At 33.4% G+C, this 19,026-nt stretch overlaps 4 protein-coding genes across 5 annotated transcripts; 3 read left to right on the forward strand and 1 right to left on the reverse strand.

Annotated features, from left to right (window-relative positions):
* Positions 1–283: 283 nt before the first annotated feature.
* LOC104644531 (uncharacterized) lies at positions 284–823 on the forward strand. The gene has a single exon (XM_010314585.1). The coding sequence runs from the start codon at positions 284–286 to the stop codon at positions 821–823; it is 540 nt and encodes a 179-aa protein (XP_010312887.1).
* A 76-nt stretch (positions 824–899) lies between these two features.
* Positions 900–1,944, reverse strand: LOC101265388 (citrate-binding protein-like). The gene is made up of 2 exons (XM_004249829.5): positions 1,627–1,944; positions 900–1,418 (listed from the first exon to the last, which is right to left on the reverse strand). The coding sequence occupies exons 1-2, from the start codon at positions 1,891–1,893 to the stop codon at positions 1,038–1,040; spliced, it is 648 nt and encodes a 215-aa protein (XP_004249877.1). The 5' UTR covers positions 1,894–1,944; the 3' UTR covers positions 900–1,037.
* Positions 1,945–4,182: 2,238 nt separating this feature from the next.
* On the forward strand, positions 4,183–5,226 carry LOC104644532 (uncharacterized). Its single transcript, XM_010314586.4, has one exon. The coding sequence runs from the start codon at positions 4,186–4,188 to the stop codon at positions 5,017–5,019; it is 834 nt and encodes a 277-aa protein (XP_010312888.1). The 5' UTR covers positions 4,183–4,185; the 3' UTR covers positions 5,020–5,226.
* A 1,894-nt stretch (positions 5,227–7,120) lies between these two features.
* On the forward strand, positions 7,121–18,801 carry LOC104644445 (uncharacterized). Of its 2 annotated transcripts, XM_026028367.2 has the most exons (6): positions 7,121–7,402; positions 7,827–8,036; positions 11,041–11,336; positions 17,549–17,934; positions 18,037–18,253; positions 18,344–18,801. In XM_026028367.2, exons 3-6 carry the CDS (start codon positions 11,042–11,044, stop codon positions 18,652–18,654), a joined length of 1,209 nt encoding a protein of 402 aa, XP_025884152.1. In that variant the 5' UTR covers positions 7,121–7,402; positions 7,827–8,036; position 11,041; the 3' UTR covers positions 18,655–18,801. The 2 variants fall into 2 exon arrangements, with proteins under 2 accessions (XP_025884152.1, XP_025884151.1); XM_026028366.2 differs by lacking the exons at positions 7,121–7,402; positions 7,827–8,036 and adding an exon at positions 10,368–10,554.
* Positions 18,802–19,026: the final 225 nt, after the last annotated feature.

The following is a 19,026-nucleotide window of genomic DNA, read 5'->3' on the forward strand; positions in this document are numbered from 1 at the left end:
GATTATTATGCTTTTACAAAATATGTTTCATTCATACGAAGAAATAACTTAATTAGTTGGAAAGAGATATATCAAAATTTAACATTATTTCTATATATGATTGGAAGCTGAAGAAGTAAATAGCATAACATTATTCCTATATATGTCAGAGATTTTTGAAATAGATAATAAGGTAATAAAATTTATGTTTATTCCTATTTTGCTTCAACGTCATCCCTATATATAGATATATTCATTTGCATCCACTTAAAAAATCAGAGTAACAATTATTGAAGAAATAAAAATGGTTTCTCTCTTTACTTCATACTTTCTTCCTTTAGTACTTGTCGCAACCATTTTCAACTTTCAAACTTCTTTATGTGACATTAATGCAGACGAGGCATTAATAACAGGTATATGTAGACAAGTACAAGATCTTCAGTTTTGTTTGACCACTTTTAGACAAATCATACCTTCTCATCCATATGTTCCTGAATCAGTAACCCGAGCTGCTATCACCAAATCATTACAAAATGCTAATGACAACCGTGCTTTCGTAGAGAAAGCTATAGCAAACGCAAAAGACAAAGAGACCAAAGACTTGTATACTATTTGTGACAGCAGTTATGAGTTATTGATAACCGTGCTTCAAGATGCTGCTAAATCCTTAACTAACAAGGATTACAATGGCTTGGAAAATGACCTGGCTAAGTGTCCCCAATTTGTAAGCGACTGCCAGAATGTACTCGGCAGTAAAACAACGCGTGAAATGGTAGATAGAAGTAGAAAACAGTTTGATCTTGTATTAATGGCAAAAATTGCTGAACAACTCATAAAAAAATAGGCCGTTTTATGTAATCATCATAAATTAATTAGTTTTTGTTTGAAAGCTAGTAGCTAATCAAAAGAAATTATTGATATTTCAATAAATCATACTTACTTTCTCATTTATTTTTATAAAATAAAATCTTATTCAAACTCAACCTCATGATCATAAATCTAAGAGGATGATTTATTTGTCATAATACATTATATTTCTTAATCAAGTTATTAATGTTTTATTTCTTGAAAAGTTTAATTCCTCTCCAACGAGACTCCATTCGATTAGACTCATCATCTTGTGTATAAACTCCAAATTTGAAATAATGGTGATCTCCGCCTCTTCCTGATGGTTCGTGCTTGAGAATTCCATTAATATAAACTTTTAATTTACTTGCACCAACATCATGAATCACATTTAATCTAATCCATCTATTATAAATATTTGATTCAATCACTTTTTCTCTATAGTAATAGAGTGTTCCATCATAAACTCTCAACATTAAAGTTGTGGATGATGGTGAGGCTCCAAATACTTGCATTATTGACACACCAGATGAACCACTTGGCACATAGAAATATCCCTCAAATTGTCGTACACCTGATGAATAATCATTACCCTATATAATAATAACATTAAATCACTACAATATTAGATACTTTCACTTAAAAAAAATAAAAGCATGTAATAGCTATAGAATTTTGAGTAAAAATCAAGACCATTGAAACAAAATACTATGTCGTGTTATGATGACATAGTAATTATCAATATAATGGACTACAACCAATAGATAAGTGATTGATGTATTTTTTTTTTAAAGATTTTACCTTTATACGAATTTCAGAACGGGGTTTTGTTTGGCTAGATGTGGTATGAGGCTTGTCGGTCTTGAAAACCCAAAATTTGTGTACTCCATCAATGAAGGAATACCTTTGATTCACAGGAACATCATAAGGCTTTTGAATTTCGAAATTGCTTTGGCTAATAGGTATGGGAGTGAAACCATCAGTAGGATCAGCTTTGCAAAACAAATGGTTTTGAATTACAATTAATTGGAAAAGAGTGAATAATAGATGAGAAGAAGAGTGAACCATGTTTTCTTTATACAAAAGATTCAATTTTTGTGGAATGATATAAACTTGAGTACCAAAGTTGTGAATTTATAGGGGAAAATATGTGACGGTGACACTTAAATTTAAGACTTATTGGATCATAATGCATGAATATGAATTGATTAATTACATTCAATGATTTTGAATGGACTAACGACTTAAAGTGAAAGTCTAATTCATGAAACAATTATTTTGGTGAGTTTTGGTCTAACTAAACTATTTTGGAGGTAAGACTTTATTACTTGTCATTGTCTTGAATTAATATTTGATTTGTAGAATGTTATTAGGAAAATTCGTTTGTATATTTCAGTGTTGTTAGATATTTTAAAATAGTATAATAGATGAGTAAATATGGATAGAAGGAGTAATAAGTATTTCTATAATACTTCTATCCGTTCACTTTTACTTGTCACTTATTCCTAAAATAAATTTTCATTTTTACTTGTTACTTTTCAAATATAAAAAAAAAAGACAATTAAATTTTTCTTGGTGTTTTATCATCACCATCAAATACTTATTTTTCATTTTTCCAAGACTTAATATTAAACATTATTTAATAAAAAAATTAATAAAATATTTATATCAATAATTATTTTTCCGTATATATTTATCGAAAAAAGTCAGCTTTTCAAATCACTTAGCAGCCAGCCCACATGATTAGTGTAAAATTGATAGTCTAGTCAGTAGTGATCTACTCAAACTTCAAAGAAACCTTCCAGAAGAGTTTAGAAGTAATTACTCCAAAATAAAATTAAAAAATATTAATTATGATAAGAAGGAGCATGATTATTTTTCAAAGTTAACGCTGAGAATTTGATTTTATAAATAAAATTCATGGGTATAAATAATTTTCACCTGTAATTTATAGAATTAAATAATCGTACTCTTCATTCTTATGGAGTAAAAGAACTAAAATATGTGTATATGACATATTCAACAATTGGATATGTTGAAAATTTATGCCAAATAATATTCTACAAATCATACATCAATTTAAGACTATATATAACAAGTCTCACCACCAGAATTAACCGATACTATTGATCAAAAATCTTGCTTACACCATCAGCAATTGAAATCTGTTTTTTTTTTTTTTTAGAGTTAATTATAAAAATACATCTAAAATATTTTATTCTATATTTTTTATTTTATGTGTATGAGTTTTCTATCTAAATTATCATCATATATTTTATCGAATGACAACTCAACTTGTTCACTCTTTGTACTTGCACCATTGTTAGGTTGAAAAGGTAAACAATTAATATTTGATATTTCCAAAAACATTTAATAATAGTTCAATTAGAAAACTCATATATCTAAAAAGTCAAATATAAAATTTGAAATATATATAAAATGCATTTTTGATCGTTTACTCTTCATTTTTTCACACAATTCTTGATACTATCATCTCCAAATGGATGGTATGTTGTGTTCGAGTTTGGAAATATAAATAATAATCTTATATAATTGACTAGCGCATATAACTAATTTGACAGATCGATCTAATATGTAACTTACCTCTATTATATTAAAAGTACTTTTTTAAACAACTAAACTTTTAATTTTGATATCAGTTTAAATGAAGAAATATCAATATCAAGAGGATTAAATCATATGAGTACAAACTACAAACGGTATATATGTATTTAGCAATATTGTTCATAAAAAATCTCTTATATTCCATTTTAGAATAAACACCATTTCAATAGTTATATTTTTAAGGCATAATATATAAATATATTTATAGCTTGACCTCATATTTATACTTTCTAATTTTGATGTGCACGAATAAATATTTAAATTTGTATAAAATTAGACAAAATAGATATATATTCATCTTATAAGCAATTTGTGTCTTAAATGATGGCCTACATGTATTTATGCCATATAAAATATATGTCTTTACTTTTTAAATTTTATGCAAGTTTAAGTGCTTATTTGTTCGAATTCAAAGTTAAAAGACATAAATGTAAATTAAAAACATATTCATATACAAAAAAAAACATGTTTACTATAATTTTATGAATAGGGACTTGAAAGAGAAAAATATACGTAATTATCCCACTAAAAAAGTAAAAATATTATTTTCGACAGATGTTTGGCTTAATTTTGGCAAATATATATAGATAGTACTATCATCAAGTCCACACTGCTAAATCTAATCAGACGGCCACAATCCACTGAAGAAATTGTTTACAAATACACACTCCCACACTTTATAACTTCTCATTCCAATTTTAAAAAAACCGCCAAAACTGAAAAACCGTTTTGCCGATGGCTAACCGCCGTACTCTCTTCCTCATCCTCTTCATTACCGCCGTTGCTGCCGCCGCCGCCGATTCCGCCACCAACACGACCGCCACCGTTGATATCGTCTCCACCTCCGTCCACTCCATAAAACCGGCGACAAAAACCGCCCGCGCGAAATACTCCATTTCCCCGTATGAACTGGACAGCCTTCTGAGTGTCTTAAGGTACAGTGGTTACCCTCTTTTTAGCAACGCAATCGACACCTCCGATATCCAATTTCAGATTCTCACCGGCCACACTACCCTCGCCGACGCTTCATCGATGCCGGCGGGATCATTCACTATCTTCGCACCGAGAGATCATTTCCTCTATACTCTCGATATGGCTTCCGATGCTGATGCTTACGTGGCGGCACTCCGATCACACGTCATCCCTTCTCGCCGACTCACAATCACTGAACTCCGCAACCTTACTCCTCCATACCTCGATACCCTTCTTCCCCATTACAGTATTTTGGTGGAAAAGAGCAGGGGCGACGACGATTTCGTCACTGTTGATGGAATTCGGGTTACGGATCCAAATATTTTTGTCGGGTCGAGATTTGTTGTTCATGGGTTAGATGGGATTCTTCTCACTGGATTCAACATGTATGAGGACACTCTGAGCCAGATGGGAAAAGGTTTTTTTGCGCCGGAGAAAGTGGAGCCCTTCGCTCATAAATCTGGCCGGAATTCTGCGTCGGCGGCGAAGAATGGACGATTTTCAAGAGTTACTAGAAAGCATCGGAAACTGCAGTATCGCCGGATGTGGAAGAGTAATTACAGTGTCCGGCGTAACGGCGGAGAAGATGATTTCTAGGGGCATTACTGTGAATCTCGAGTTTGTTCTGGGGTAAAATTGTCTTTTTTCGAGGAATTTCAATGTTGTACAGAAATAGAAAATAGTGAGAAATTATATTTCTCTTTTACTCGAATATTCACAATTGTGAAAGAGCAACAAAATGAAAATAATTGTTCTGTAAATTTCTATTTTGGAGATGAGATATTAGACTATTCTTTCACTTCATTTTGTTGCCCCATCATACTTTTTTAAAGCACTAGTAATAATTATAAATAAATTTTTATTTTCAACTTTTATCACAAAATTTTAATACATTATATATGACAAGTTTTTTATTTAAGTTACACAATTCATAAATCTTTTTTAGTGTGCATTGATAACGTTAATTAACATAAAACAAAATGGAGGGATATAGAACTCGAATAAGAAATTGAATAAATTGTAATATGACATTATTTCAATTTAAGTGGTATACTTTTTTTTTAGAACTCAAATAAGAAAATTGCACTTTAATATATTCTTCGATAATATTCGTGTTCAATAACAATACTTTAAAATCCTTTTAATTTATTTTTGCAACATTAAAATTAATTAATCTACTTATGGAGCCAAATTAGGAGTTGGAGACTCACTAGCATCACAATATCCGTGCAAAATATCACCTTCTTGAGAAGTAAAACCAAGAGAATCAAGCATAGATGGCCAACATTGTCTTTCAATAATTCTTATAGCACTACAACAATCTTGACCTAGATAGGTTTCACCATTAACGAAAAAAAGCACGATTTCTCCCGTACATGCTTGGAGCTCGAATAATGAATCCCAACATTCTGATGAGTCTTCTTTATCATCTTGTAATTTTAAATGTGTCATAAGTGTAGTAGCACGACCAATACTAGATGTGGTTAAAGGTCGAGCTTGAAGAATATTAATCCATGAAATTAGGGTAAGTAATAGTACAATTTTGAAGATCATGATAGTACTATTCATCATGTAGTTAATTATTAGCAAAAAAAATAGTGGGATTCGTGTAATAATTGTATAAGAAAAACTATGGAGGACGTGTGGGATTATATAGTGCTATAGGGATTTATGATAGGAAGGTGAAAGAGTTAATATCATTATGTGGGAAATTAATCCAAGTACATGAGAGGTTTAATTTTTGTATAACCGATATATTATGTGAGAAATTAATCAAATATATGATTAGTGGTCCAATTAAACATTGGCATCTGAAGGGTTTTTATCGATTTAATTTTTGTATAACCAATATATTATCTGCTTTATATTACTTGACTCATATTGACTTGACACATCCTTTAAAAAATATTTAATTAAAAGTTTTGTTTTATAAAATTAACTTTATTAATGATATTTTAAGAACTTTAAATCTGACTATTACAATTTCTTTACGTAGCTATAAGCCTACAATATAAAGTCAATAGAAGAAAAATGAAACTAAATTTTCTTTTCAGTATCCAAATGTTTAAAACGTACACTCAGTACAATGTATGAGCTTAATTATTAGAAACGCCCAAATAATTGAAGGTAAAACTTTTGGATTTTTTAATAAAAAAAAAATTAATGTGAATTTTACTAAACTAACTTTATTAATGATGATTTGAAATTCTAAATTTGACTATTACTATTTTATGTAGTTATTTAATAATATTGATGGATTGAGAAAAATATAACATAATTCTCATGATTCAGTATCGATGTCAAGTAATATGAAATGAATAGAGTATAAGATAAGTTCATCTCCATTGCTGGAGAGGTCCTATTATTAGACGGATCAATATTATGATAATTTGATAAGTCAATAAATTATTTTCTATATAACCAACATGTTAACTAATCAATTAAGATAAATATAATTAAATTTTACTCTTTTTTTATAAAAATAATTAATAAAAAAGGGGACAAATTCATAAGTTTGAATTCGATCTAAAATTAAACAAATCGACATGTAAAAATAAAAGTCTATATAAAACTTCGATGTAGTATACATGCAAGTTATATTTACTTTAATTCGTCAATCAAAAACAATTGATTTACTAACGAAATATAATTAAAATATAAATATATATATATGGACTTTATATTATATTATATAAAAGTGGCAAAATCAATTGAGAGATGGCCCCAAAATAAAAGAGGCAAGACCTCGGCTGCTACCATAACTAGAAAGATACTGTTTAGGCTCTGTTTCTTTGTAAAGCAACAAACTTTTGCTTATTTTTGTGTGTTTTTGTTCTTGTATATGATAAAACTTTGAAAATCAGCAAACCCCATTTCGTTTTTCATGTGGGTTTGGGATTAATTGGTCCTTGGTTGGTGATTCTTGAAAAAAAAATCTGATCTTTGTAGCTGAGTGTACTGAGAATTTTCTTGAAGTAAGGTTAGTTTATTTTTGGTTTAAGCAAAATTCTGTTTGTGTTTCACTTGGAGTTGTGGTTTGATGCTGTTTTTTGAATTGTTTATATGGTCATCATCAGGAGCTAATTGCTGGAAAAATGTCTTCTTTATGCACTACGATAAAAACGACTTTTAACGGCAATAAGTATTGACATTAATAAATTAATAAAGAGTGCTAAAGTCTTTATCGATATTAATTAAGTGTCATTAGAAGCAATGTCACTAAAGACTTTAGTGACATATACAAAGAAGGTTAATTGTTGCTAATGATCATTTTTGATGTACTGATGTCTAATGTTCTTAGTTACAGTCATTTCGGTTTGGGTCCTAAATTATAACGAAACTTAGGAGGATTATGTTTGCTCATGACTCTTTAGCCTAAAATAATTGTTTTTCTGTGGCATCAGGATGGATACATATATTCATGTATTTAGTTTGTGGGAAGAGCACATTGTTTGTCAGGCGAAGGGCTGTCGTGTTGTGCACTACTACTTGAAGGATGCCTCAGGGGAGTAGGTTAAAGCCACATGCTATGTGTTGTCTCAGAGGATTATTTGGATGCTTTTGGGCACAGAAGTACCATGAATTCCGACACAAGGTGGCGTGCAAGAAAAGAGGTAGTGGAATGACACGCGTATTTGATTTTAAAGCATCATTGATCACCATCTATTTCAATAATGTTGCTGTCTAAGATTTTAGTTACATGAGATTTGCAATATTTATTGGCGTACATGTACATCAAATGCTCCCATTTCTAGTATTTAGCATTTCTCGTAGAAGTTGATTGTAGATTATTGGGTGCTGGTTATACCCGATCAATCTAGAGATGACAGATGTCTTATGATCATGTCTAAAAGCAACAATGTTCAAGTACAATGAATGTCCAAACTTTATCAATTTGATAGGTTAAAATCAGTCTCACTTTTTGTTAACTATTCATCAGCTACTGTGCTTTGCTAATTTAATTTGAAGATGAAAAATCCTTTTTTGGTGAGTTTATAGATGAAAGATCTTATGCTTTGAAAGGAAAGAAACTAAGCTATGTTGCAATTATCTTTCTATAAAGAAGCCTCCTTCGTGGATTTTTCGGGGAGGGAGCAGTGGAGATGGTGAAAAGTTATTTCCAGTTCCATTTTAATTTTGTGATTTTTGTTCCTCACTTCAGTTTTCCCGGCACAAGCTGAATTTAGTTGTGCATCTGGATTAAAACTAGAGTGCCGAGTGGTGTACTGATGGTCGTTCTTTGTATCCCGGAGATGGATAATCCTTGTTTGAAGAATAAATGGGAACTTATCCTCCTCAGTAATTACTTTAGTATGCTTTGTTTTTGTCATCAAAAAGTATATTTTGTGTTTCTTGTTCTAACCACAGTCGCATGTATTTTGTCGATGATGTACAGTAACTTGATTGCCCTTCAAACTCTAAACCAGGGTTTTGCGCAATCAATTGTTTTTGCAATGGCTTGACTATTATCACGTTTTGTGATAATAATGTGGATTTCGAGAATGTCAACCTGTTGCTATGTAATCTCTCCACAAAAGAATCAATTGCACTTCCACATCCACTATCTCTCCTGGAGGAATTTCGGATTGCCTTTATGACTCAACTAGTGGCAACTATAAGATCCTTATTATTCACGATGTCAAATATGGTGGTGAATTAGATGATTACCAACTACCTAATGAAATTCTCGCACTGAAAAGTGGTCTCGGGAGAGAAACTGATACACTTCCTTGTGGCATTAAGAATGTGTTGTCTGGAATGCATTCTATGGCATTTGCAGACAAGGCATTTCAAAACAAATTATTTTGTGGTATATATTTAGCATTTCAAATTAAGTGAACAGAGAAATATTGTTGCCTGATTTTTCCATTATCATGTTACAACCTCTTGATTCTTATTAGGTTATCTTTTGATCGCTTATTTTTTGGTTTCGATTACTAAAGCTGTCAGAGAACCCTTGGGGGTGGCCCATTGGTTAGGGCTTGGGACTTTCATGTTGGAGTTCTCAAGTTTGAAACCCCTTGCTAGCAAAAGCAAGGGGTTTGCCTTCTGGGTCGAGCTCGTCGCACCGGACTTGCCTAGTGTGGGTTACTTCTCCTATGTGGTTTGCGAGCTATTGCATAGGAGCGGGGTTTTACCCTGTGTGCACTCAAAGGATAGCGACTGCAGTTTTCCTTGTCATCAAAAAAAATTACTCAAGCTCTCAGATTGATTTTTTCATGTTCTCTGAGAGAAACATCATGAGCTTTTTATTTGCTACGAAAAGAAGTGGTTAAACCTCCTTCTCATTTTCATATTCTTTGTTTAGTTTTTAATACTGATTGCTTCGAGTAATGCACCTTTTATTCTTAGTTCCGTGGTACGGCCTCATAGCTGGTTTGATAATTAAGACTCTGAATCAATCAATTCAAAATTTGCTGATTAAAGCTGTTTATCAGAAAATATGATTAATATTGTGAACAAATTGAAGTTTCTATTACGAATAGTGATTTGTTTTTGTCTTTTATTGAATTTTTTTCACGGCTCTGCACATTATTTGATAAGCCAAAGAATCTTTTCATGTTTAAAAATACAGATAAACCAACATATTAAATTGAATAGAATTTCGCAGTTTTTTCTTTCTGTACTACCCCAACCTGACATGAGCATGAAACGGGTTCAAGATCAGAGTGTTTACTTTAATTTTGGAATACATTTTTGTGAATAATACTGTTGTAACATTAATTTTGTGTAGTGTAAAGGCTAAAACTCAAAGAACTTCAGTTTTGTGTTTCTCCCCTCTTGTTGCTTCCACCTGTCACAAAGAAGTTCAAACAAAAAATCAAAGCTCAAACCTTTTGCTTGTGTTGGCAACAATGGCATTTGGCTTTTTCTCCCTGATTCTCTTTCTTCTTTTCTTGTTCTTTTACTCTTTACTCTATCCTTTTCCCTAACTGTCACCGCTTCTAGACAACACACCCAACTCAGCATTCTCTGGCTTTTTTTTTTTTCTAACTCAGTTTCTCAATAAAGGAAAAAACTTTTGCTATTTTTGAGGTCAGTCAGTACTAGTTACATGCTTAGCTTGTTTTTCTTGAATTCCAGGTTCTTCTTTTGCTGCTTGTTTGCTTTTCCGATCCAAAGCTATTTGATGTAAGTGTGATCACTTGATGTCTGCTCAATATGTTCTGTATTTTTGTTCTTGTACATGGTTAATCTTTGAAAATCAGCATACCGTATTTCATTTTTCACTTGGTTTTGGGCTTCATTGTTGTTTTTCATCGTGAATTTGATCCTTGGTTGGTAATTCTTGAAAAAATTATCTGTTCTTAGTAGCTGAGCTTTATTGAGAGTTTTCTAGAATTAAGGTTGGTTTATCTTTAGATAAACAAAACTCTGGGGTTGTGGTTTGATGCTGTTTTTTCATAGCGAATTTTGGAAAAATCTGTTCTTTGTATCTGATGTTTTTTGTTCCAATCATTTATCTTTGTTTGATCGGGTCCTAAATTGTAACAGAAGTTAGGAGGATTATGTTTGCTCATGATTCTTTAGCCTAAAATGATTCTATGTTTCTGGATGAGGGTGTTTAAGAGCTGGGCTATTTTTTTATTAATCCAAACTGTTTCTCTGTGGCATCAGGATGGATACAGATAGTCATGTATTTAGTTCGTGGGAAGAGCGCTTTGTTTCTCGGGGGAAGGGTCGTCGTGTTGTGCACTACTACTTGAAGGATACCTCAGGGGAGTTAATCCTTGCTGTTGTAGGTACTGAAAGAAGCTCAAAGAACATGCTATATGTTGTCTCAAAGGATTATTTGGATGCTTTTGGGCATACAAGTACCATAAATTCTGACACAAAGTGGCGTACAAGAAAACGCGTAGTGGAATGGCTGACAAATTTAATTTCAAAGCAACACCAATCACCACCTATTTCAAGTACGTATAATCATGTTGCAGTTTAAGATTTCAGTTACATGTGATTTGCAGTATTTATTGACGTACATGTACATCAAATTCTCTCATTTCTAGTATTTATAGCATTTCCTGAAGAAGTTGATCATAGAATATTGGCTGCTGGCTACACCCGATCAATCTAGAGACGGAAGATGTCTTGTGACCATGTCTAAAAGCAACTATGTTCAAGTTCTGTGAATGACCAAACTTTATCAAGTTGATATCAGTTTCGCTTTTTGTGAAATATTCATTTGCTACAGTGCTTTGCTAATCTAATTTGAAGATGAAAAATCCCTTTTTGATGAGTTTGTAGATGAAAGAATCTTAAGCTTTGACAGGAAAGAAACTACATTATGTCGTGGAAGGTGGTCTGGATTCAATTGAATGCAACAGATGGAATGATGACACCTTGTCCCTGGACGGTGGTCTGGAATACAACCCCCCACCCCCACCCCAAAGTTAAGGGTTTCCGTTGGACATGAGAAAAAGAGGCATTCCAGCGGTGAACATGTGTTTTATGTGCCAAAACAATTAGTGTCATGATGGGACTTCAACTCCCATTTGCTCTTTTAAATCTAAATGTTTGCTGAATCTTTATAGCTGGAACAACCTTTCCCTTATAAATGATATCATCTGATTCCTACCATGTTCAAGAATAGTCGCCATAATTTCTCAGTAACAGGACAATGAATGAATAAGTAACTCTTATTTTCCCTAGCAGCTCCGCACAAAAGCATCTAGAACACAATTGAAATTCCCTTCTTTGAGCTTTATCCTGTGAGAGACAATCATTTCTTTCTACGAGCCAAGAAAAGCACACTACCTTAAAAGGAACTTTCACAATGTATTTTATCCCGCCCTTGTTGAGAGGCTCCTGTGTACTCTCTTCGCCAGGCAATAGACAAATAGTCATAGAAATTATGGGTTTCCTCACTATCATCACATAACAAATATGGCGAGATTAGCTCCCAAAGAGTATGGCCTAGTGGTAGAAATGAATTGTAAGATTTGTAATATTCAATTAATATGAGAAGATTAAGGGTGAACATTGTTCATCTTGTTAGGATTAAATTATTCGATTAATTGATATTCATTAGTCTTTTTAGGTTATACTTCTTACTATCTAACTAAGACAACTGGTGTACTCACTACAACAAAAACAACTTTTAGCGGCATTAAAAATTGACATTAATAAAGAGTGTTAAAGTCTTTACCGGCATTAGTTAAGTGCCATTAGAATCAATTTCGCTAAAAGCTTTAGGAACATATACAAAGAGTGTTAATTGGCGCTAAAAATATATATTTTGCAGCAATTAAAAATTAACTGCCGCTAATGATCATTTTTGATGTAGTGACTATTCAATCTTTTCACTTTAAATTTATTCTCTATTATATAAATGGTATTCATCATGTTTGCATAATTTTTATTGTCAAGAATAAGGAAATACATTCCCGATCGTCAAGCAAAAACGATGATCGTAAGTTATGTCCTCCATTACGATCTCGGATGAAAATATCCATGGAATTATGTTCCGCATAGAATGTATGTCATCCCTCTTTTTAACCAAAGACTCATGTTAAGCTCCGTATTGAAACCTTGTGGTATTAGGAGTAAAGCATCCCAAGGTTGGTGCATCTCATTGAGCATGGAGAAGCATTAGGAACCCTAATTCTTTTATTCAGAGTTGTTTCTTTTTCTGTCCCCGGTCCCGATATAGCATTTCCCTTCCCCTTTCTTCGTTGATTTAGGTGATTTCAAAATGTGTATGGAGACTAGAGAAGAAAATTGCTTAAAGCAAATTTACATTTTGTAAGTGAAACATGTAATAATCAGTTGGATTAGAAGCAATTGCTTATGGATCCAACACACCAATTTTTGAACTTTGAGTGCCTAGATACATTATTTCCTATCACATCATAAAACATAGGGACCAAGAACTGGATGTACTCACATTTAACTTCTAAGACTCTTCATTTTTCGGTGTTGCACCCATGTCGACATGATATGGGTGTGGGCTAAGTTGCATGTACTTTCTACTTTTTGATGTTGCACCCGTGTTGGATTCATAAAAAATACAATGCTTCTATAGAAACCAACACGCATCCATTGATATTTTTGAAGAGCCCGAGCAAAGTGGCGGATTAAGAATTTCCTTTAAGGGGGTTCGATAAAAAAGAGAGTAGTGCTTAAGATTTGAGATTTAAACTTTTAAGTCAACTTCTAATCTTATATTCAAGAGGTTCAAAATCAATATATAAACATAAAAATTCTTAAAACTACCTTAAACATACAACAAATTTTTTTGCCGAGGAGGTTCGGGTGAACCCCTTCGGCTGACTCTAGGTCTGCCCCTGCCGAGCAACATAGAGTGCAAGCATGAGATTGATCAACTAATTTTGGATACTTAACCAAAATCAATGGAGGAATTCGAGATAGAACAATGATTTCTATAATCAAAACAAAAGCTAAGGTGAAATTAAATAAAATGAGTTCCTTGTATATAGAAATTTCTATGTTAGTGCTTTTCCATATATCTCCTTCTAGAAATCTTCTTTTTGATCAATAGATTTTCCTCATAACACCTTGTAATATTTCCATTTAATGCCTTGTAATTTGAAACTAAAACTCTACTCTAGATCCACACCCGTATCGAACAGCTGCGCGCAGCCACTTAGATGTTGGAGTTGGTTTTGTTGTTATTCATATATAGCAGCCAACATAAAAATTTGCACATCCTTACATTTTAAGTTTTGAATCATATTTTAATCATTGTGTTAGGAAACTCCTTTTCTTTTGATGTCATTAAGGTACCAAATCTTTTAATTCATTTAGCCCGTCCATAGTGATAATAATAGGAAAGGGAGATGATGGATCTCCTTGTCTTAAACCTCTCTGCAAAGAGAAGAAACCTGTGGGAGAGCCATTTATTAGCACTGACAATTTCACGGTGCTGATGCAAAACTTCATCTATCTTAACCATCTACCTCCGAAACTCCTTTTAGAAAGAGTCTCCAACAGGAACTTCCAATTGAGGTGGTCATAAGACTTTTGAATGTCGAGTTTTAGGCTGCCATTAATAGAAAGCTACAGTATAAACGATAAAGAACTATTTTTAATACACAATTTCATGAATGTATTAAAATTGTATGGGAACTCTGTGACTAGTTAAACAAGAAGATCCAAAGAGGGTTTTACTAGGTGGAGGACCAGCTAAAAATTCATCCCAAATGAATGCTTTGAATATTGGATTCAGGTCCGTATAGAGGTGAATTGATATATCGCATTCATATAGCTGTTTTAACTAGGTCATTTCCTTCTTTTCTTCAAGAAAAAGCATAAAAGAAGGGGGTAAGCTCATAAAAACATGGTCTTATGTCTTGTTCATCTTATCGACTTGCCGTGTCAGTAAGCTTTTATTGTGGGTGAGAGGGAAACTCCGAGGCAGAGCCAGGATTTTAAGTTTGTGGGTCTGGGATTCTAGTCCTTCTAAGTTATTGGTTTCTGAATTAATAATTTGTCCATAGTCAATGAATATTTTAATGCAAATCTAGTGTTTGGACCAAAGGTATTGGGTTCGGCCAAACCTGTAACCAAGACTTTAATTCCTCCCTTGGAGGGAATTTTCATCGGTACTTAGATACTAGAAGGGCTTATACTATTTTAGTGAATGTTTGGGACATTAATATGTGAAATATGTAAAAAAATATAAGAGAAAGAAAGTAGTATTTGAAAAAAAATTGAAAAGTGGTAATTGGAAATTTAAGTTGTATTTGGACGTCAACACAACTTGGGAAAAATGCCAAATTTTTATGAGTGATTTGGAGTGAAAATGTGAAAACATGTACTCTAACAATTCTATGTCCAAACATGATTCCGGAATACAACTTAAAGAAAAAGTGAAACAGGCCCTTAAAAGACTTGGACGGGACAATGTTTGAAAGAATAGCTAAAGGGGAAACTTCAAGCTCTTAATTAGCTTAGGCGCTAACATTGCCTTTTACTTTTTTGATGAATATCTATCTTCTTGCCGCTGCTTCTTTCTTAAGTCTGTGTGCGATATGATGGAAAATGTTTTCCATTGAAGTATTAGATTACTTGAATATTTACCTGTGCATAGAATCATATCATAATATGTCCTATATCATATCAAATATCATATCATATATATTAAAGAGAACTTTAGGCCCGCCTACATGGCGCCACCACAATCCAGAATTCCCTAATAATTTATTTATTTCCAAAACAAGTCTTTCCCTTTCATGAAGAGTTGCGACTTTAATGAAGAGTTGCGACTTTTATGAAGAGTTGTGACTTTTATGAAAGGTTGCGACCTTTCCGAAGGGTTGCGACCTTTCGATATAGTTGTAACCTTTCTGATAAGGCACAATAAATATTTGTTCACACTACCCTTTGTTGTCTATAAATAGGGAGATCTTCTCTCATTTTAAAATAACAAAGTTTCTGAACCACCTCTTCTTCTTCTTCACAATTAAATATTAGTTTACTTTGCTCCTGTTGAGTGGCTCACCTAGTATGTATTTTTATAATCATTAACTTATGCTTATGATATTAAGGATAAATGATAAGATGTAGTAATTTTCATTTTGCTTTACATTATTTATGTTTGTTACTACGTAAGTATTATTTAATAAATTCCCGCATGAAGCGCTAGTAATTTTAGTGGAACTTTGTAATACCAGAATGCACACAGAATTGTGTTATACAAGAATACCTGCTTCCTTGTGTTTTACTGCACTTGAGGTACATACAAAATAAATACAACTGTTACTTAGCATCTTAGTATTCTCAATGTTGTATCTAACCTTCTGAGTCCATCTTTCCTCTATATTCAGTTTAATAGTGTTTGCGGAGGGATCGAGGTAAAAGCTTTAACAATTGAAAAGAGAAACAAAGAAATCGAGATAAGAGTTTCCTACTACAGTATGTCGTCCTTGTTTTCTCCTGAATCCTGATAAAAGTCTAGAATGTATATCTTTCTTTTCCCTGATACAGTTGATTTTAGCTCTTTGACATAAAAGGGAAAGAGAGTTTACAGTTCTCGGATTTTTGTTTAATCAGTTCATGCTCTAGTTAATTGGCAAGATAACCGATGACATCTTTCCTGTATATTCAGCTTTCATAGAGTTTGCGGACAGACCGAGGTAAAAGTTTTAACAACTGAAAAGGGAAACAAAGAAATCGACATAAGAGTTTCCTACTGCATTATGTCATCTTTGTTTTCCCCTGATAAAAGTCTAGAATGTAAGATTTCTTTTTCCTGATACAGTCGATTTTAGCTCTTTGACATAAAACGGAAAGGAGGTTTACAATTCTCAGCCTTTTGTTTAATCAGTTCTTGCTCTTGTTAATTGTCAAGATAACCGATGAAGAATGTAGTGTTAATGCTATTCTCCTTTCTTTTTAGTCTTTTCTGTGGGTATCACATAAAACTTGATGGCATCCTTGCTCTAATGTATCTCCCTCTTTTCAACTTCCATTTTGAATGAGGAAGGGGTTCAACGCTAGAAAATGGTCCTTGAGGTAAAGAGAAGGTCAGTTGGCCCTTAAGTTAGGTGGTGGGGGCAAGGGAGTTGAGGGTCTATCTATCTTTACAAGGTAGAGTTAAGAATGGTGTGGGATTACACTGGTACGTTGTTGTTGTTGTTGTTGCTGTAAAGGGGGTGTTTTACATAGCGTTCAACGAATAACAGAGTCTTCCTGAATTTCATTTGAACAATTTATTTTATATCTTGATATTGCAAAGATCTATTGTTTAAATGTGCAGTATGCAGTTTTGATTTTCCTTTATCTTTTTCATTTTCCCCTTATGCGTCTTATGTGATCCTTAATATCATGCATGTTTGGTAATCCTTTTACTGTTGATGCATTTTTTGACTTCCTCTGTGTGCTTTGCTTTTAATTGACATTGGTGTATATGTTTTGTATTGTGGTTTGATGTTCATGTATATCCCAATTAATTACTAGCCAGTTTTAGAGTAGATTTTCTATAAAGAACTGTAGGCCAGGTGGCTCAGGAGCCTTTGGTTTGATGTACTTGGTAAATGTTGTCATAATATTGTTGCCATATTTCAAAAATGAATTCTTTGTTCTTCTTGATGGTTATATGCACATGAAGAAAATTGCTGTATATGCTGCAAAGTTGCTTATGATTTAGACTTCCCTTATCTTGCAGATACCCCAAGAAGAGAAACAAGAAGAAGTGCTTTGATAGCCCAAGAAGATCCTTCGATGCAAGGACCTAGTGGGAGTAGAAGTGTCAGGGAGGGTGGCCGTTCTGGTATCAGAAAGTCAACTCTAGGTAACCAGATAGCACAAGCAAAACCACCAACTTACCCAAAGTTAAAAATAAAATATCCAAACATAGAACCAGTAGGAATTCAGCTTGTAGAGCCTCAACGTAAGCGATCTTTTGATGTTGGTGACAATATAGAGGTTCTTTCCAACGATAGTGGCATGAAAGGCTGCTGGTTCCGGTGTAAAGTATTGCAGGTATCACAAAAACATATGCACGTTCAATATAACGACATTCAGGATTGTGAAAGTCTTGAAAAGCTCAAGGTACCTTAACCACTTCAACTATAGCTTATGATCTACTTACGTATATTGACTGTTCCGTTCTCTCTTCACCCTGTCTTCTCATCACCTCTGCTTGATTTATAGGAATGGATTCCTTCCTGCAAAGTTGCAGTCTCTGATAAATTGGGCATGAGAAGCTCAGGACGCCTCACAGTTCGGCCCCAGCCTCTGGAGGATTCTTCCGACTGTTCTTTTGAACTAGGAGCTGCAGTTGATGCTTGGTGGTCGGACGGGTGGTGGGAAGGAGTTGTAACTGGATTTGATGTCTTTGGAAGCAGTGATCTTCAGCTTTACTTCCCTGGTAAGAAATAATTTGTTGTCCGTAAGTTTAAATGATCGATATTGATCATGGACTGACGCTCCAATGTGTTTTTTCTTATCTCAATAATAGGCGAGAACATATCACTGGAGATCCAAAGAAAGAACGTGCGGACTTCAAGAGACTGGGTGGATGCCAAATGGATTGAAGTTGAGCCAAAGAAAGACACAAAGTCGTTCATAGACTCAAGCTTAACTTATGCATCCAGGTTTAATATCAACGAGCCTGAGAGCTGCGAAAATCAGATGGCTCCCAGGCTTATGGCACCTGAATACAACAAAATGACTTCCACTTCCAAGCACTCAGCAGAGAAGCAAGACACTGATGTGCTTAAACTGAAAAAGCGATGGGAAATAGATTTTCTTGCAGATAACAAGAACTGACATTTTCCTTTGCAAATGTATAGGTCTTTGACAACAAAATATGGAATAGGCCTCTTATAGAAAGCACTCTTTGCCAAGAATTTGGCATGTTCTTGTTCTGTATACACATTCTCTTATCGGTTATGCATAAAAATTGAAACTTTATGAAGTTCCCTATGAGCATGTGTTACAGTTTATCAGCAGTGGAAACACACTAGTATTATTGTTCTTTGATGCTGTTTTTTTCATTGTTTATATGGTCATCAGGTGTTAATCGTTAGAAAAACTCTCTTCTTTGTATCTGATGTTCTTCGAGACTGTAAATCACTTGCTATTGCATTGCCCTGAAGTTTCCCAGTAACAGAATGATGAATAAGTGACTCTTATTTTTCC

This window comes from Solanum lycopersicum, chromosome 11 (assembly GCF_036512215.1).
Source record: "Solanum lycopersicum chromosome 11, SLM_r2.1".
NCBI lineage: Eukaryota > Viridiplantae > Streptophyta > Magnoliopsida > Solanales > Solanaceae > Solanum > Solanum lycopersicum.

Excerpts from the sequence above, each read along its gene's own strand:
- LOC104644532 (XM_010314586.4), top strand. The coding sequence starts at position 4,186 with ATGGCTAACCGCCGTACTCTCTTCCTCATCCTCTTCATTACCGCCGTT.
- LOC104644531 (XM_010314585.1), top strand. The coding sequence starts at position 284 with ATGGTTTCTCTCTTTACTTCATACTTTCTTCCTTTAGTACTTGTCGCA.
- LOC101265388 (XM_004249829.5), bottom strand. The coding sequence starts at position 1,893 with ATGGTTCACTCTTCTTCTCATCTATTATTCACTCTTTTCCAATTAATT. Across the intron at positions 1,419-1,626 it reads GTTCTGAAATTCGTATAAAG|GGTAATGATTATTCATCAGG; the intron begins GTAAAATCTTTA and ends ATTATTATATAG.
- LOC104644445 (XM_026028366.2), top strand. The coding sequence starts at position 10,478 with ATGCTTAGCTTGTTTTTCTTGAATTCCAGGTTCTTCTTTTGCTGCTTG. Across the intron at positions 10,555-11,040 it reads CCGATCCAAAGCTATTTGAT|GATGGATACAGATAGTCATG; the intron begins GTAAGTGTGATC and ends CTGTGGCATCAG. Across the intron at positions 17,935-18,036 it reads AAAGTCTTGAAAAGCTCAAG|GAATGGATTCCTTCCTGCAA; the intron begins GTACCTTAACCA and ends CTTGATTTATAG.